General features: G+C 51.3%; 9 protein-coding genes across 9 annotated transcripts; 4 read left to right on the top strand and 5 right to left on the bottom strand.

Moving 5' to 3' along the window:
- Positions 1 to 81: 81 nt before the first annotated feature.
- Positions 82 to 1,595, top strand: N7510_000729 (uncharacterized protein; the record flags this gene model as incomplete). Its single annotated transcript, XM_056972658.1, has 6 exons — positions 82 to 86; positions 335 to 595; positions 645 to 738; positions 789 to 936; positions 988 to 1,373; positions 1,431 to 1,595. The coding sequence occupies 6 exons, from the start codon at positions 82 to 84 to the stop codon at positions 1,593 to 1,595; spliced, it is 1,059 nt and encodes a 352-aa protein (XP_056837775.1).
- Positions 1,596 to 1,909: 314 nt separating this feature from the next.
- N7510_000728 (uncharacterized protein) lies at positions 1,910 to 3,497 on the bottom strand (the record flags this gene model as incomplete). Its single annotated transcript, XM_056972657.1, has 3 exons — positions 1,910 to 2,553; positions 2,615 to 3,248; positions 3,306 to 3,497. The coding sequence occupies 3 exons, from the start codon at positions 3,495 to 3,497 to the stop codon at positions 1,910 to 1,912; spliced, it is 1,470 nt and encodes a 489-aa protein (XP_056837774.1).
- A 441-nt stretch (positions 3,498 to 3,938) lies between these two features.
- N7510_000727 (uncharacterized protein) lies at positions 3,939 to 6,513 on the bottom strand (the record flags this gene model as incomplete). The annotated part of the gene is made up of 8 exons (XM_056972656.1): positions 3,939 to 4,659; positions 4,712 to 4,743; positions 4,964 to 5,085; positions 5,132 to 5,199; positions 5,250 to 5,377; positions 5,429 to 5,703; positions 5,754 to 6,024; positions 6,082 to 6,513. The coding sequence occupies 8 exons, from the start codon at positions 6,511 to 6,513 to the stop codon at positions 3,939 to 3,941; spliced, it is 2,049 nt and encodes a 682-aa protein (XP_056837773.1).
- A 1,208-nt stretch (positions 6,514 to 7,721) lies between these two features.
- Positions 7,722 to 9,011, bottom strand: N7510_000726 (putative mitochondrial carrier protein (Rim2); the record flags this gene model as incomplete). Its single annotated transcript, XM_056972655.1, has 3 exons — positions 7,722 to 7,761; positions 7,812 to 8,762; positions 8,818 to 9,011. The coding sequence occupies 3 exons, from the start codon at positions 9,009 to 9,011 to the stop codon at positions 7,722 to 7,724; spliced, it is 1,185 nt and encodes a 394-aa protein (XP_056837772.1).
- A 671-nt stretch (positions 9,012 to 9,682) lies between these two features.
- On the bottom strand, positions 9,683 to 10,448 carry N7510_000725 (60S ribosomal protein eL21; the record flags this gene model as incomplete). Its single annotated transcript, XM_056972654.1, has 4 exons — positions 9,683 to 10,013; positions 10,171 to 10,218; positions 10,278 to 10,345; positions 10,413 to 10,448. The coding sequence occupies 4 exons, from the start codon at positions 10,446 to 10,448 to the stop codon at positions 9,683 to 9,685; spliced, it is 483 nt and encodes a 160-aa protein (XP_056837771.1).
- A 228-nt stretch (positions 10,449 to 10,676) lies between these two features.
- N7510_000724 (40S ribosomal uS4 domain-containing protein) lies at positions 10,677 to 11,554 on the top strand (the record flags this gene model as incomplete). Its single annotated transcript, XM_056972653.1, has 5 exons — positions 10,677 to 10,690; positions 10,744 to 10,860; positions 10,938 to 11,036; positions 11,089 to 11,322; positions 11,377 to 11,554. 5 exons carry the CDS (start codon positions 10,677 to 10,679, stop codon positions 11,552 to 11,554), a joined length of 642 nt encoding a protein of 213 aa, XP_056837770.1.
- A 272-nt stretch (positions 11,555 to 11,826) lies between these two features.
- N7510_000723 (uncharacterized protein) lies at positions 11,827 to 12,833 on the bottom strand (the record flags this gene model as incomplete). Its single annotated transcript, XM_056972652.1, has 3 exons — positions 11,827 to 12,266; positions 12,327 to 12,546; positions 12,612 to 12,833. 3 exons carry the CDS (start codon positions 12,831 to 12,833, stop codon positions 11,827 to 11,829), a joined length of 882 nt encoding a protein of 293 aa, XP_056837769.1.
- A 192-nt stretch (positions 12,834 to 13,025) lies between these two features.
- On the top strand, positions 13,026 to 14,371 carry N7510_000722 (uncharacterized protein; the record flags this gene model as incomplete). The annotated part of the gene is made up of 2 exons (XM_056972651.1): positions 13,026 to 13,123; positions 13,180 to 14,371. The coding sequence occupies 2 exons, from the start codon at positions 13,026 to 13,028 to the stop codon at positions 14,369 to 14,371; spliced, it is 1,290 nt and encodes a 429-aa protein (XP_056837768.1).
- A 402-nt stretch (positions 14,372 to 14,773) lies between these two features.
- On the top strand, positions 14,774 to 15,524 carry N7510_000721 (DOPA 4,5-dioxygenase family protein; the record flags this gene model as incomplete). The annotated part of the gene is made up of 4 exons (XM_056972650.1): positions 14,774 to 14,844; positions 14,907 to 15,039; positions 15,103 to 15,160; positions 15,211 to 15,524. 4 exons carry the CDS (start codon positions 14,774 to 14,776, stop codon positions 15,522 to 15,524), a joined length of 576 nt encoding a protein of 191 aa, XP_056837767.1.
- Between the last annotated feature and the right edge of the window lie 16 nt (positions 15,525 to 15,540).

Genomic DNA, 15,540 nt, shown 5'->3' with positions numbered 1-15,540 from the left:
TCTTGTTTTTTGTGGGGGATATGCTGATAGAGGTGGAATTGCCATGTAGTTAGCTCTTGCATTTAGATCGCGGAAAGTCAGATGCCGTAAGTGGGGCCTTCGGTATCATGCCGATGAGAGGCCCTTGATCCTTCGAGACACTGCGCTTTGAGCGTCCTCGGCAACTTTCCGCATGATCAAATCCTGGTAGTAAATGTGAAAAGCGACGATGACCGGTTAAAAACTGTGTCCAGAATATACATGAGAAGGCTTCTATCCGCTTTTGTTGGGGTCGTTCTTGAACTCCTTTAGTCGTTCACGCTTGTCGATTTCCCATTATGACTAATCGAACTAGTATCATAGCTCCGACCAATCACCATGAACCTGGAGAAAATGGCAATTCGGCTGTCGTGAACACATCCCATCTGTCTGATTCAAGGTCAACTTTGAATCGACCTCGTTTTGACCAGTTGCCATTACAGCCACATCATCCGAAGGGTTCGGCATGGGGACTTTGGGGCACTGACGATGAGCGCGGAACATTGAACCTTATCACTGCAGAAGTAGTACGCTCCGCTAGCTTCGAGGTGTCTTCCGGGAAAATTGTTAGCCTGAAGTGAGTTCTACTGCGCAGTTCAGTTCGCTCAGTTATTGACTAAAGTCAGCCTCCCATTGAACGTACCGTTGAAACCGATGAACCCGATGCGAAAGAGATGTTTCCATAGTATCATTGCCAAAGGACATGCCAATGATGACGAGGTAATCATGAATAGTTCTTCCAGTTTTAAATAAAATTTCACTGACATGAGATCATTGAGGTTGGTTTCAATACACAAAGCTCCAGTCACTGGGATGGGCTGCGTCACTACCCATACTCGGAAGCAAAACTATTCTATAATGGCGTCACACAAGATGATATTTCTGGAGAAAGGCGGACTCTAAGGATTGGTATACAAAGTATGTTTCTCGTGCATTAAATGATGAAAATAAATTCTAATCCCATCTCAGACATTGCAATGAAACCCATACTTACGCGTGGTGTACTAATCGACTGGTACTCCTACGCACAGCGAGAAAAACTGCCACATAAGCCGTTCACCAACCAGACCATACCTCTCTCACAACTACTCGCAGTAGCAAGAGAGCAAGGAGTAGAGTTTCGTCAAGGGGATATCCTACTCATTCGAACTGGATGGACCGCGGCATACCACCGGTTATCTGAAGAAGAGAAGGAATGCCTCGGCGGGCGTGATGACCGGGCCTCCATTGGTGTGGAGTCCACAGAAGAAAGCATTCGATGGCACTGGGATAATGGATTTGCAGCTGTTGCTAGTGATACTGTTGCGTACGAGGGCTGGCCATCTTCCAAGCCATGGGGTGTGAGCATGCACGAGGTAAGCATTATTTCGTGCCTTTTGTTTTATACGAAACTTATCCTATCCTTTTTGCAGGTCTTTCTTAGTGGCTGGGGCATGCCAATTGGCGAGTGCTGGGACCTAGAAAAACTTAGCAGTACTTGCCGTGCTTTAGGTCGGTGGACATTTATGCTGACGAGCCAGCCTCTGTGTATTCCTGGTGGGGTGGCCAGTCCTGCCAATGCCACGGCGGTCTTTTAGCTGCATAGCACATTAGCCTAGTCTAAGTTTACTGATATAATTGGCATACAGAAAATTATCTTATTATTTTCTATCATTTGGCTACGGCTCTCTCTGCTTTTGATGCCATGCTATGTTAATTCTCATTCTCAAGTGTTGTGAATGTAGCCCTAAAGACAGATGATGGATGGATGCCTCTGAAATTCGCAGTGCATTCAACTAATACTAATAACAAAGCTAAGAAACTGCTTGAAGAGTCAGGATAAAAGGAATGGCCCTTCCAAGTGAGGCAGACACGCTGTGATATCAATACTTAGATATGACTGAAAGATAGCTTAGATAATAAACCTCATGTTGGCCTCCTGGTCTTCACGAGAGGTCATATCGACCTGCCGTCCAGGTTGAACAGGTCCATAGATACGATCGCGGCGTTTATTCTCGCGCCAAAGAAGATAGCTCAACAAGCCCGATGTGACGGCTGCCAGCAACGCAAAGGAGCAGCAGATCCAAGATCCCCTGACATAATATGGAGCGTCCTTGTCAGGAAACACATTGGTTCCCAGCAGCGGTCCACACTGACCAATAGTAAAAATAATCCACAAACCGCCTGCTTTCTTCGAGCCTGTTGAGTTCGTGTTGGAGTTCCAGACAAGCACGATCGATGTAGTTACAAAAATCTGCACAGCCAGAAATGTACCAAAGTAGCGTGGGCCAACAGTGGTGGTCGTTGCCAGCAGGATGAAGCCAATGGCGGAAAGTAATCCCCCCAAAGCGCAGAATGGTCCACGCAGTTGAAGTCGGTCTGATACAATCGAGACAACAATGATAGATACAAAGCAAACCAAATAGGGCTGGGCGGTCACGCCGTTTGATTGCACCTCCGAGAAAGACCCAATCTCCGATACTATGGTCGGCAGGAAGAGAGGAAGCGAGGCAAAACTGACGTTGTTGGAAAAGTTAATGATCGCAAAAAGATAATCTGAAATGGTCAATCTCTGTCCCAAACGTCTCGATATTAAAAAATTTGGTAAAGAACATACTCCTGTAGTCCGTGAAGGCTTCCCCAAGTTGAGACAGTTGGAGTCCCTCATTCTTAAAATCGCCAGGTTGGTTATTCGCATACGCCTGCGCAACCTCACGTTCTCTAGGAGTCAAGAATCGAGCTTGCGATGGAGAATCTGGAAGAAAGAACCAAGTCGCCACGGCGAGTAGGGCCGTGGGAACACCCTCTATGATGAATAGGAATCGCCAGTTGCTGATGCTTGAATGAACATGCCCTAGGCCATATGCAAGAGCACCACCATAGGCATTGGCGAGAGCCGCTCCAGCGAGGAAAATTCCAAAGCGTAAGCCGATCGCTTCGCGCGGGTAGAAGAAAGAGTAATAGAGTGGGATTCCGGGTCCGAACATGGTCTCTGCCCATCCGAGGAAGAAACGACAGGCCATAAGACCTTTCCAGTTGAATGCAGTTGCTTGTAATGTGCTGACAACGCCCCAGAACAGCACGACACAGGTCACCCACCTGTGCGGCTTGAAAATCTTCCATCCCAATGTGTTGAACTGGAAGATAATGTATGCAATGTAGAAGACGTTACCTAACCACGCATAATTGTTGCCCCCAAGATCGATATCATCTTCCATGCCAACCAGCTTAGCGTTGCCTATGTTGGATCGCTGTCGGACGATCAGTTTGCTGCCACGAATAACCCTCTGAGGGCAGCGGGAACTCACATCCAGAACGGAAAATGTGTAAAGTACGAAACATAGTGGTTGAAGATGCAAATCCAGCTTCCGAATCACCTTTTTCAGCTCCTCGGGTGTATAATCGACTGCGGGAGGAGCCTCGTCCTTTTCCGGGTCTACATTCTCCAACGCGATGATGTCGGGCTTCACCTCACTACCATTCTCAGATGTAGCTGCCATTCTTGTCACTGTGAACGAAATGTGGCACCCTGCAGTCCGGGGGGAAGGACGGTTAAAAGACAGAAGCTCGGGCGGCGTCCATGCGCCCGTCATGTTATCGTCAATAATATTCGTCTTGCTCTATGGCCGTCGGGATGCGTGTTGCTCCCCATGGTCCCCATGGGGAAAGCCCTGGGCGGAATCCACAAAACTTAATTGGTGACGGTATCTTCCCGTGTCCTATAGAAAGTGTTTCGTGGGTGGACCGGGTCGATGATCGCTTCTGGATTCAAGAGCTCCAAGACTAAAACTCCCCGCATTACGGGGACTAGCGAACGAGTCTAGTGAACGGTGTGCGATCGTCCGGCTCCTGGCTGACGGAGACTATACTTCCGTCAAGGTGGCTTAAGCGTGTATCTACTCCGAGAGTGAGCATGCTAAGGAATAGAAGCCAAGACTGATCTAATACAAATGGTAGTTGTATGCTGCATCAAAGGGCGTCCAGTTCGCATGGCCGGGAACGAAGCCTCCGCCCGCATTGAAAAATTCCCAGTCCCTCCATGGAGCATCAATGTCCATTGCTTGTGTCATAATGTTCCCAATATTCTCATCTGGTGCCTGCTCCCAGGTTGGAGGAGCGACGCTGTGGTGATTCTCACGATACATGCGATATTCCAAGTGACCGGAGGGTGAACTCGCTATTCCTGGTTTTTGATATGGACGTTGCTCCGGTCCATTGACATCCAAACTTCGCCATTGCTGTTCAAGAGGATGGTGTATTACAGAACTGTCCTGAGGACCCGCTTGAGTGCGCTTGGCGAGATGAGATTTGATGATGTCGATACTGCGCTTGATCCCAGGGGTCTGTCTGGCCTCCGACTCTAGCATCTCGAGTGTTGTCGACAGTCGGTTTACCGCGGCGGCGGCCAGTTCGGCATCCTCGTTTTGGATCATCTGAACGTCGATAGTCGCAGCTGTGTATACACAGTACGAGATGAGATACGTCTGGTTCTGGTAGTTGAAAGTTCGTCCGTACTGTCGAAAAAACTTATTCACTTCTGTCGCTTCCTCGATGCACACCTTTTGTGCTCGTTGTGCAAGCGCATGGTCTTGAAGCTTAGAGTGACGAGACCAGCCGAAGAATGGCCGGAAAATCAGTATGAGCATTGTGTGGTATAAAATGCTAGCAGAGTCAGTCGGATTTCATCCAGTGCGAGCTAGAGTAGAAGACGTACTTGAGGCAGAAGATATGCGGCGGGTGACAGAACTGTACGGAAGCAGCCTGTGTTATCTTGAGTGGCTCTGGTAAGCTCTGATAGAATGAACGAAACTTGGTCTCTAGTTCAAAAATACTTTGGGGCTTGAGGTGCTGAACATTCCTGCTGTACACTTTATCGTAGCTCCCGTTAATTATCTGTCTCTCGTGTCAACCACTAAACTGTTTTTTTTTTCTTAAAAAATAAAATAATAATAAAAAAGCCTCGTACCTTCGCTAATTTGCAGAAATGAATGAAGGTTGTGGTGCCGTAGGACTTGGTCGAAGGATAGGAATCTTCTATTTCTCGAAGGGAGAAAGGCTTCCATTCGTCGTCGTTATCAGATGTGTCAACTGTCGATTGTCAGCTTAGGAAACGACAGGGCGAACAGAAACATACACAAACTATCCGGTGCATATGGTAGGTCAGGTAGACATGGTTGCCGTCCTAGGCAGAGGCTTATTGACCTGTAGCTGTAGTCAGTAACAAATGTCTCAAGCGAATAGAGCTTCCATACTTGTCCCAAAGATATGCGGAGAGATAAAGCCTTTTTCTCACTTCGAGATCATCAGGTTCGAGGCCATCAAGACCTTCCAGGTTTCCCCGGTAAAGGTGGATACCGAGATCAGTGATCATTCGGATTGCCTAAACTTGTGAGTTCAAGAAGGAAGGATCATTAGAGTCGAAGCTACGGACCATGCCAGTATAAAGCCACCCCTCGCTACTTTTTCCAATAGCACATTGCCGGCCGCCGAGAATCAACAAACCCTGGATAGTACATATTTTAGGCTTCTCCTGTTCCATTTCCACGAGCAGAAGCTGCTTAGCTTCCCGAAGGAAATGTTCACCCCTTTCAGCACCCGCGAATCTGGGGTCTTCGTCTTTAGTGTGACGAGAGGCATGCGCAAAAATCGCATTCAACAGAAACGGAGAGAAGTAGGGGCCACTCAGGGCCATATCGCGGTAGAAACCTGTATAGTGGATTAGAAAGGTGTTCACGATCGGCACTCGATCAACTCACATCGACGATAGACATAATTGTGAAGAGGTGCTTGCCACGTCCAGAAGATCTGTAATAGAGTTGAACACACATCGAGGCCAACATCTGTATATTGAGTGAGATGGCTGAAGGCTACTTTCTCAAAAGACTCCTGGAATCTGGCATTTGAGGCGAGCCATTTGCGGTGATACTCCTCGGTGGCCTTGTGTTCGGTTCCTTCCAGCTTGGGAGCTCGTGTCGATGGGATGTCATGTGTATCAAGCGGATGAAACCTAGATGTAGCGCCATAGTACTATAGGATACACAGGTCAATCCATGGTTTTGAATAATAATTAAAACTTCACCTTACAGTTCCATGTTCCCCGACACTGAAATCAGTTGGCTTGTCAACCGGCACCTCTTCATGCCCCGATTCGTTATCGATCTCATAAGCCTTGGATAAATCGGACATGCCGTCCGGCAAGGCTTCCGATACATGGAAACGATCTAGGTCGCGCACAATCTCTGTGAGGCGGTGATCACGACCTTCGGGACTCAAGCTGGCGAGACCTCGGAGTTGGGCCTCGAGGTCTTCTGCGCGCTTCTTGGACTGCTGAGCCTGGTGAAGCAGCTGGGCGTTATAATTGGGGCTTCCTTTGTAGTTGCATATCTCCTTGGCCTTGACGCAATTTGAACAGTTCGGCTTCTTACCGTCGCACTTGATCTTCCGCCGCCGGCACACTAAACATGCAAACCCATAGCGACGCGTGGCTGCCTGGTTGGGTTTGTATGATGTATGCATTGCCGCAGACCACGACAGCTCTGAGTGAAGCCCTCACCAGCTCGAATCTGATTGAGTATGAGAGGCATTGGATTGAAATCGGGACTTGCAATGCGGTTCTGCGGGGTTCAAGTCGTTCAAAGATGAGCTTAGTCAGGTCACCGTCGGTCCAAGACTGTGTTAGGGTATTTGATCGACTAACTGCTCTACGACAGGTAATTTTCATAATGAGAAGCCTATCTGTGCGTTGTGATTGTGGTGGTGGTGGATGCTCCTCAGCGATTCAGACCGTTGGGAGAGGCGATTTCGCCTGATCTATAGTTTTGCAGGATTCGACCCCAACGCTTTTCGTAGACCTTGCCAGAATGTAGTTTTTTTGTAATACTATGATCTGTTTCAGGAGCATTTAATGTAAGCCTTTATCGACTCCACAAACAGGCCAGGTGTTCATCGCCACTGTTGGGCTTTGCCTCCAGGATGGTTCGATCCAGCTCAGAATACATATGGTTCGGAAGGACAATGGGCAGGATGAATTTTGATGCATTATCAAAAGCAAACTTTAGTTATGTAACTCAATTATTTTTATATCTGCAACTACATTGTGAGAGAAAACTCCAGGTTCCACATTAATGTCGACTAATTCACTGGACATGGCATTTGTAGGCAACGGAGGCTCGATCCTCAAGTCCAAACTCTCATCAGATATATATCGCCACTACCTAAGCAAACACAGCCGCAGATTGGCTGTATGAAACCAGGACAATGGCGTATTGCCTGCAAATCAGCAAAATATACAACTTTAATTGAAAGGCCAGGCCAGTTCTAGTTTTTGCTCGCCCAGCTATAGCCGAGGGCATCAAATATATATAGTACATAAATATACACCCTAGAAACCGGGTGAAAACGTCCACCGTCCTCTAAACGATCAGCACATCTTGTTTATGCAATTCTTTTTTAAAATGGGAGTAGAGACACCAGTCCGAAAATAATAGTGTGTTAGTTGCAATTCAAACCACCCCGGATTTGTGTGTGCGCCGTAAATATGGAGCTAGCCGTTCTTTCTATGCAGTATTAAACAGGGAAACAAAAATCTTCCGATAGTCGACAAGAAGCAGAGACGAAAAAAAGAGAATCAATAATGTACAGGAGTGGCGCGGGTCGGAGCTGGGAAACCGTGCATTGAGAGGAGTGAAGAAGATGTCGTCTCTTCGCGAATGGGATGGTTCGGATCACGAGGTTGTTCCGAACACGCGCAAAATGAATTCATACCTATCAATTGGGTCAGTGATGGTTAGAATTTCAGGTCTTGGGTTACTCACATTCCAAACATAATAGCAGCCGATGGAACGACTCGGAGCAAGTGAGGTGTCAGTCCTCCGTAAAGAGCAACCATACCCTCCTCCTTCCAGACGGTCTTGAAGCACTGCACCAAGCCGGTGTACTTCATCTCGACCTTACCATTGCCCACTGAGACCGTGGGCGCCTGGCGTAGGCGAGTACGTACCACTTCATGCGGGTAGGTCACGGCAGCTGCGACCAGCTTGGCCGCTCCCGCAGCAGCGATTCGGCCACCCCACAGCTCCACGGCGTCGGAGGTGGTGTATTCGTAGGCAGGATCTTCTTTTTTGGCGATATCACGCCGGGCGAGCCACATCTTCATCTGTTCGTACATCACCCACTGGAGCGCGGACTCCGTGACGCCGAGGTAGGAGGCCGAGAGACCCTTGTAGAGGCCCCGCACACCCTCATGGCGCACAGTCTGCTTGATGCAGTCCCAGCTGTTTCGGTATTGACGGCCCTTGCCATGCTCTGCGAGAGATTTGTCTAGCTGCAGACGGGTCTTCACCAGCCAGATCGGGTTCGTCGCTGTACCGGTGGCAATACCGGCGACTGCGGCCGCGGCTAGGTGTATCCCCATGGGAGTCTGCTCGGCATGGCGGTAGTCAAAGTATTCGCTCAGGATCCGCTTGCCGTTCCCGTACACGTAGAAGTTGATGGCGCGCGCGGGCACCACACCAATGAGGTTTGGGCCTAGACCTTTGAATAACGCGCGCCACCCTTCATGGACGTGTATTGAGCGGAGGATTTGGAAAGTTTCACTGAAGTGCATAATGGCACTTCGCGTGAGGGAGACGACAGACGAGGAGGTTGGCGCCGGAGCATGGGAAGCGCGCAAAGCTTGCAGTTGGGTCTTGTAAAAGTCAGACTGCAGACGCGTCTTGAGCACGTCCAACGGTGAGGTGAGGGTCGCGGCGGTCATGCCTCCGATGCTTCAGTAAGACGTACGTTAGCGAAATATCTTCCGGATCGATGATTGCGACTCACCCGCCAGCGACAAAGTGTGCAAATGGTTTAGCCTTGGCTGCCTCCTGGCCGGTCGGTTGTATCCGGTTGGGGACAACGTCGCCCATTTCTCGTGACTGCACGACGACATCTTTACCGCCGGTCGGAGGAGATTGATTTGTGTTTCCCAGCTGCGCCTGCGCAGAGCTGGGAGCTAGGGTGGTGGAGAAAGGCATGGGCAGGGACGGAGACGAGAACAGTCACGTCATGGCAAGCCGGGGCTGTCTGGCGAGCAGGCGCGGCGACGAGTTAGGACGAGGACGGCAGAGGGATACAATTAACACATGAGTGTGAATAGAAATATAAGTCAATGAAAAAAGGAAGACCGGAGTAGTAACAAAGGTGGATGGAGGAGGACGGAGGTTGGTTCTGCTCAGTCATATTTTTTTTCCGCGGCGGGTCTGCTGATCCAGGATCGATGAACACAAACCAGCATGAACCACCACTACTTACAATATGTAATTATGTTCATTGTGGTTGTACTGTCCATCAAGAGTGGATTTTGCGATTATCGTCTTCCTCGAACCTATATCAATGGACCCAAATCATGACCATAGTAGACATATCTGATCAGCCCTAATCCACCTCGACGGGCGACTCTACAACTGAGGAAGTGTAAATGGAACAGGCGTGAACTCGGAAATTTTTGATTTTGTTTCATTCAGGGGAATCTATGCACAGGCGAAAAAGGGTGTGCCAGGGCATCCGAGACCCTTTTTGCGCTTCGTCTCATCCCACCAGTCCAAGCGCTCCCCATTCCGTCAGGGCCTCACCGGAGAAGACAGAAAACCCAATAAAACACCAGACAACCACAACCCCAACAGTCCCATTCCGACCGAAAATTCGTTTAGATGTGGGTGTCGTAGGGGATGGGGGTGACGGTCTCGGGGGCGTTGTTGGCCTGGCTGACGAGATGAGCCTCACGGGGCATGACGGGCTGGCGCTTCAGGTGGACGTGGACGCCCTTGGTCTTGGCCTCGCGCTTCTTGATAGCGTTCTCCTTGACCCGGTTGATGAACTCCTCACGGGAGCGCGAGTGCTGGACGTGCTCGATGCGGACGCTGATGCGCTTCTCGAGGTAGCGGTTGTCGACGCGCTTGTACAGGAGGACACCGACCGACGACTTGGTCACGTTGTAGACGACACCGGTCTTGCCGTGGTAGACCTTGTGGGGCATACTGTTCTCGTCTCAGCCATGTTCTTCACTCAATAGATTATTCCTTCATCCAGGTTCCCGTCGATTGGGCCGAGCGTGACAGTTGGAAGGATCTTCCCGCCATTCCGCGGCCAACAAATGGGTTGTGGGGAGGAAAAGAAAGAAAAAATTGTACTGACCCCTTCTGGACGGCACCGTTCACCTTCAGGTCGACAATGTCACCAACCCTAAATAAAACCCGTCAGATTATTCTGCTATCATAAAAACTCGGATGGTTCGATCGTACCGGTAGGTCTTGAGGTAGGTCGACAGGCGGATTTGACCGTGCTCCTTGAAGTTGCGGCTGAAGGCATACTATTTGCATCACCGTCAGTATCGAAACACCGGAGGAAAAAAAGAGGGCGATCAAGGCGCAACATACCCGCGTGCCGCGACGCAGACCGAAAGAGTGAGGCATGGCGACGGTATTGAAGGTGGTGGTTGCTGAAAGGGAAGCGGGACTTGGCCGATGAAGTTCAACCAGACGGATGTGACTCGGTGTGTGCTGGTCAGGTGATAGGGTATGCCCTACTCGCTCCCCACGTGACACACTCGCTTATCCGCTTTCCTCTTTTCCTCTCTGGTTCCGCCTTTTTGTGCTTCCTGTTCGTGTGCTCGACAATCTCGCGACAACCGCCCAGCAGCCATGGCTCCCGTTCCGTGAGTATTCTTCGTGATGCCAATGTGCTCCCTTCTAACCATTGTCCTTGCAGTCGCTCCTACTCCAAGACCTACAAGGTCCCCCGTCGCCGTAAGTTTGATCTCACACTATACCACGACGTTGTTGAGGCTAATTTTTTTTTCCTTTCAGCTTATGAGTCGGCTCGTCTGTTAGTACTCTCCGGCCACTAAGCAGAAGCGTGCTTCTGCTTATGTCGCGTGTTCCAATCTAACCACTATTCCCTAGTGACTCGGAACTGAAGGTTGTCGGCGAGTACGGTCTGCGCAACAAGCGTGAGATCTGGCGTGTCCAGCTCACTCTGTCCAAGATTCGTCGTGCTGCTCGGTATGTGGGAGATCTGCTGCAGAAAAAAATGGTGAAGAACTAACGGTCGCAGTGAGCTGCTCACTCTCGACGAGAAGGACCCCAAGCGTCTTTTCGAAGGCAATGCCCTGATTCGCCGTCTGGTGCGCATCGGTGTGCTCGACGAGTCCCGCATGAAGCTCGATTACGTCCTGGCCCTGAAGTCCGAGGATTTCCTGGAGCGCCGTCTGCAGACCTGCGTGTACAAGCTTGGCCTGGCCAAGTCCATCCACCACGCCCGTGTCCTGATCAAGCAGCGCCACATCCGGTACGTCTGGCACATACACCCTCAGGCCGATCAATACTGACATGCACTCAATAGTGTCGGCAAGCAGATCGTCAACGTCCCCTCCTACGTGGTCCGCCTCGACTCCCAGAAGCACATTGACTTCGCCCTGACCTCGCCCTTCGGTGGTGGCCGCCCTGGCCGTGTCCGCCGCAAGAAGGCCAAGGCCGCCGAGGGTGGTGATGGTGATGAGGAGGAGGAGGAGGAGGAGTAAATGATGATCTAAAAAAGGAGTACTTGCCGGGTTTCGCTTTGGGCAATGGATCACCCTGCGGGGGGTTCACGACTGCAGCATAGCATTTCATGTTGTTTTACGATGATTGCAATTCAATGAGTCCATCACAGCCATTTGGCTTCAAATTGGAATCCGAGTTTCAGGTGCTCAATTGCCCTTCGTAGTCATGTGTACTGTACAGTAGTAGATTCCAAACGCCATTCCCGTTCGTTCCCATCGTATATCATTCGTTGCAGGGCCCAGAGAGCATTTCAGCCCTCCACGTCCACGATTTCCTTGAGCGTTTCCTCCGCACCTCTATACCACCGCCCCATCTCCTCCAGCCCGTCGCTTTCTCCTTCTTGCTTCTTCCGCTGCGCCTCACGGGCTTGGGCAATTGTCTCCTCCTTCCGTCGCTCAAGCACGCTGATCTCTCGCTCCATTGCCTCTGCCTCTCGCGTCTTCCGTGGTAATGTGTTCTGGACAGCCGCCAATTGTCGGTTCAGCGCCGCCAATTCCGCCTCGCGCTCTGAGAGCCGCGTCAGAGTTGCAGGCAAAGGCAGGTTCTGGGACGAGGAGGTAATGCTAGGGTCAGCGGAATCCATATTCGCAACCTGTCGGGCACGAAGGCCGGCGATTGTAGATTCCAGGTTCTGGATAGCGTCGGGAAGCGTAGAGAGCTGTGTCATTTGAAGCTGGACCGTTTTGTATCCTAAATATGGCTCATGTCAGTGATGGGGTACCCAGCCGAATGACATGGCAGGACACTCACGACTGGCCAAATTCCGGCCCATCTTCTCCATTTCGGCGATCATAGCACTCGCCTCCTCCTTGCTCGCCTTGAGCTCCGCCTTCACTTCCGCCAGCTGTGTCTCCAATTCCACGTTCTCATTGTGTCCCACCACAACCGGTGGATCGCCGACAATGGCGCGCAGGAATTTTTCTTTGGTGACTTGCTCGAGGTAAGAAAATCGCAGCTTTGAAAAGAGTTCCTGTGCAACCGCCATATCAGCATGTTGAAGTTTAGCTATTGGCGCAGGGTAAATCATAAACCAACTTTGTAATGGGTGAGATCCGCCTCGAGAGATGCGGGGGTCGGGTCGTTCAGATTCGACACGGAAACATCAGAGCCACGCTTCGCAGGGGATGCATTCGAGTCCACGGCTTCGGCGGAGATGGGCTCGCTGATGCGGATGATCGCGAGGTGTTTCCTCAAGTCGCCTTGTTCCTGCTCCAGGCTTTTGAGGACCTCGAGGGCCTCTGATGATGTATTGGCCATGCTCATAGATTGAACTAAAATGTATCTTGACACGAGTGGGGGAAGCAAAAGTAAACAATCGCGATAACGGATAGCGGCCAAGGCGGTGAGGCAGGTCTCGAAGATCGCGATGGTCATGGCGCATCCGTGATCTCCATTGCACATACATTTGTTTCTTTCTCTCTTGTTTGCAGCCCGGTCGGCAGCATCCTCATGGACGACGACTACATCGCACAGGTCCTTACCGCCGAGGCGCGGGACAGCTCTGAGAAGTACTCGTCTCAAGGTCCTGTGGCGTACATGCCTCGAAAGTGAGTATCTTGACGATTATCTTCCAAGCCAAGCTAATCGCAGACTATTATGGCAGGCCGACGAGCGGTGCTCCCAAACCCAACACCCGCTTCCTCCGACACCTGATCAAAGAAACCAGCAATCACAATACTGCCCTCAAGCGCAAAGAGGAGAGAGAAGCGAGAGAGCGCCAGCGCCAGCTGAAGGAACACACGACATCTGCTTCTGGCTCATCGTCTCACGCTTCTAGAAGGCGCGAGCGGGAATCCGGCGACCACCGCTCCTCAAGAGACCATGGGCGAGACCATGCGGACCGACATCGTTCACATCGCAGCAGAAGACATCGAACTCGTTCCCCCTCGGCAGAAATGGAGCGGCCTCGACGGCATCGACATCACGGAAACCATGACAGCGACGAAGACCGGGGAGACCGAGAAGAGCGCTGTCGTGCTCGCCACGGACATAACTCGTCTAAACATGATCGACGAGAAAGGGAAGAAGGCCGGCGCCGGCGCCGTGAGCGATCATACTCCAGATCTCGCAGTCGTTCTCCCAGACGAGATCGGAGTCCGACGCGCCATCGCAGCCGCCGACATGACGGATCAAAATCTCCTTCGCACGTCCATTCTCATACCTACGAATCACGCCGCAGTCGGCAATCAAAGCGCGGCGAAGCCACTACATCCCATAAATCTCGCCCGTCTCGTTCCGAAACCGCTACACGCCATGAGGAGGCGTCGTCTGCCATGGAGAACCCACGTGAAACGGACACTGAGCCTGACTCTGATCCTTTGGAAGACCTTGTCGGACCCCTTCCTCGTCACAGACATGGCCAGAGCGAAGCCCCTCTCCGCTCGCGCGGCCGAGGCGCCTACAAACCCAACACGAGTAACATGGACGCCCACTTCGCACCGGACTATGACCCAACGTTGGACTTTCAACCCGAGAACGATCTGTCGCCTAAGCAGCCTACTCGTCGCCCCGTCGCCGGTCTGATGACCGCGGACGATGATTGGGATATGGCTCTTGAGGCATTACGCGACCGAACGCGCTGGAAGCAGAAGGGTGAGGAGAGGCTCCGTGCGGCGGGGGTAAACGAGGATACCATCGAGCGATGGAAGGGCAACCCGGCTTTCACGGGAGTCCCTAGTGATGGAGCAGGCCCGTTGGAAGATGTGAAGTGGTCGAAGAAGGGCGAAGGCCGGGAGTGGGATCGAGGCAAGTTTGTCGATGAGGATGGCCATATCGACATTCGGGCGCAGTGGTAATTTGTTTTTATCTTTTACTGGCGTTGGCAGGTACTTTGTTTATTATTATTTAGAGATACCAGATGCCAGGATGCATTGAACATGGCAGCGATATAATTGTCCCTGAGTATAGATTCGTTAATACTGTGGAATTGAAGTCTACCCACGGTAGGGTCCGGACCCGGTGGTTCCGCGCTTTGTCAGGGTGCGGAAATGCCGGCGCCATAGATGCGAAATTGACGACATGGTGCAACCTGGTGGACTGGCGTGATGCCGACCCATGATTAGCTATTACCAGCTAAGAAAACGCAGGCGACTTGCGTGGAACAAATTTGAAGCATTTGAGAACTACGCTGCTGCCGAGATATATCTCTCCAACTGGACATCGAGCGACTACTTACTCAGCTCCATCACATCGTCAAGATGAAAGATCAATTCGACTACTCATACGCCTCGCCTCTAGAAGGCTACGAGAACCTCGAGCCATTACCCGAGTGCGTGCTATGCCATGCCCCGCATCCAGGGCGAAATGCTAACCAGCACGTGCAATCCACAGAGAGAGAAACGAAGACGGCAAGTCTTTCAAGAACCCGCAGCATGGCGTCCTCAGCAAAGCCTACTCAGAGTTCCCAGACCCGTTGGCCAAGAGCCAGCGCGGCGGATTCGATATTCACATCTATCACTTCCAGGTGTGTCGGGAAGAAAAGTAACCCATCGCCGCATTCGCAAACACTGATGAATATGGGATACAGAACAATCCGGACCAAGTCATCTTTGCTAAAGCCCTTTGGGAACGAATCCGGCGAGAATGTAGGTCCGCGATGACCCCTCCCTCCACGTTTATGTACTCACGAGGGCAGTCCCCGAGCTACGCATCTACACCTTCTTCGACCGCCCTATCGGTCCACACCCGATCGCCATGTTCGAAGTCAACCTCTTTAGCCCGGCGCAGTTCGGTGCATTTATTCCCTGGCTGGTTGTGCACCGGGGCCCGCTCAGTGTGCTCATCCACCCGAACACGGTGGACAGCGAGGAGGAGCGCAACCACACGCAACGGGCAACGTGGCTCGGGGAGCGAATTCCACTGGATCTGAGGGTGTTTAAGCTGATGAAGCAGAAGCAGAATAAAGAGACGGAAGAGCAGGTGACGCCGAGTGACCAGCTGATGCCGTAGTTACATCGTGAACCCT

The sequence above is a fragment of the Penicillium lagena genome (genome assembly GCF_028827675.1).
Source record: "Penicillium lagena strain IBT 129212 chromosome Unknown utg000001l_segment0_segment0, whole genome shotgun sequence".
Classification (NCBI taxonomy): domain Eukaryota; kingdom Fungi; phylum Ascomycota; class Eurotiomycetes; order Eurotiales; family Aspergillaceae; genus Penicillium; species Penicillium lagena.
This window is presented reverse-complemented; position numbering and strand designations above follow the sequence as displayed.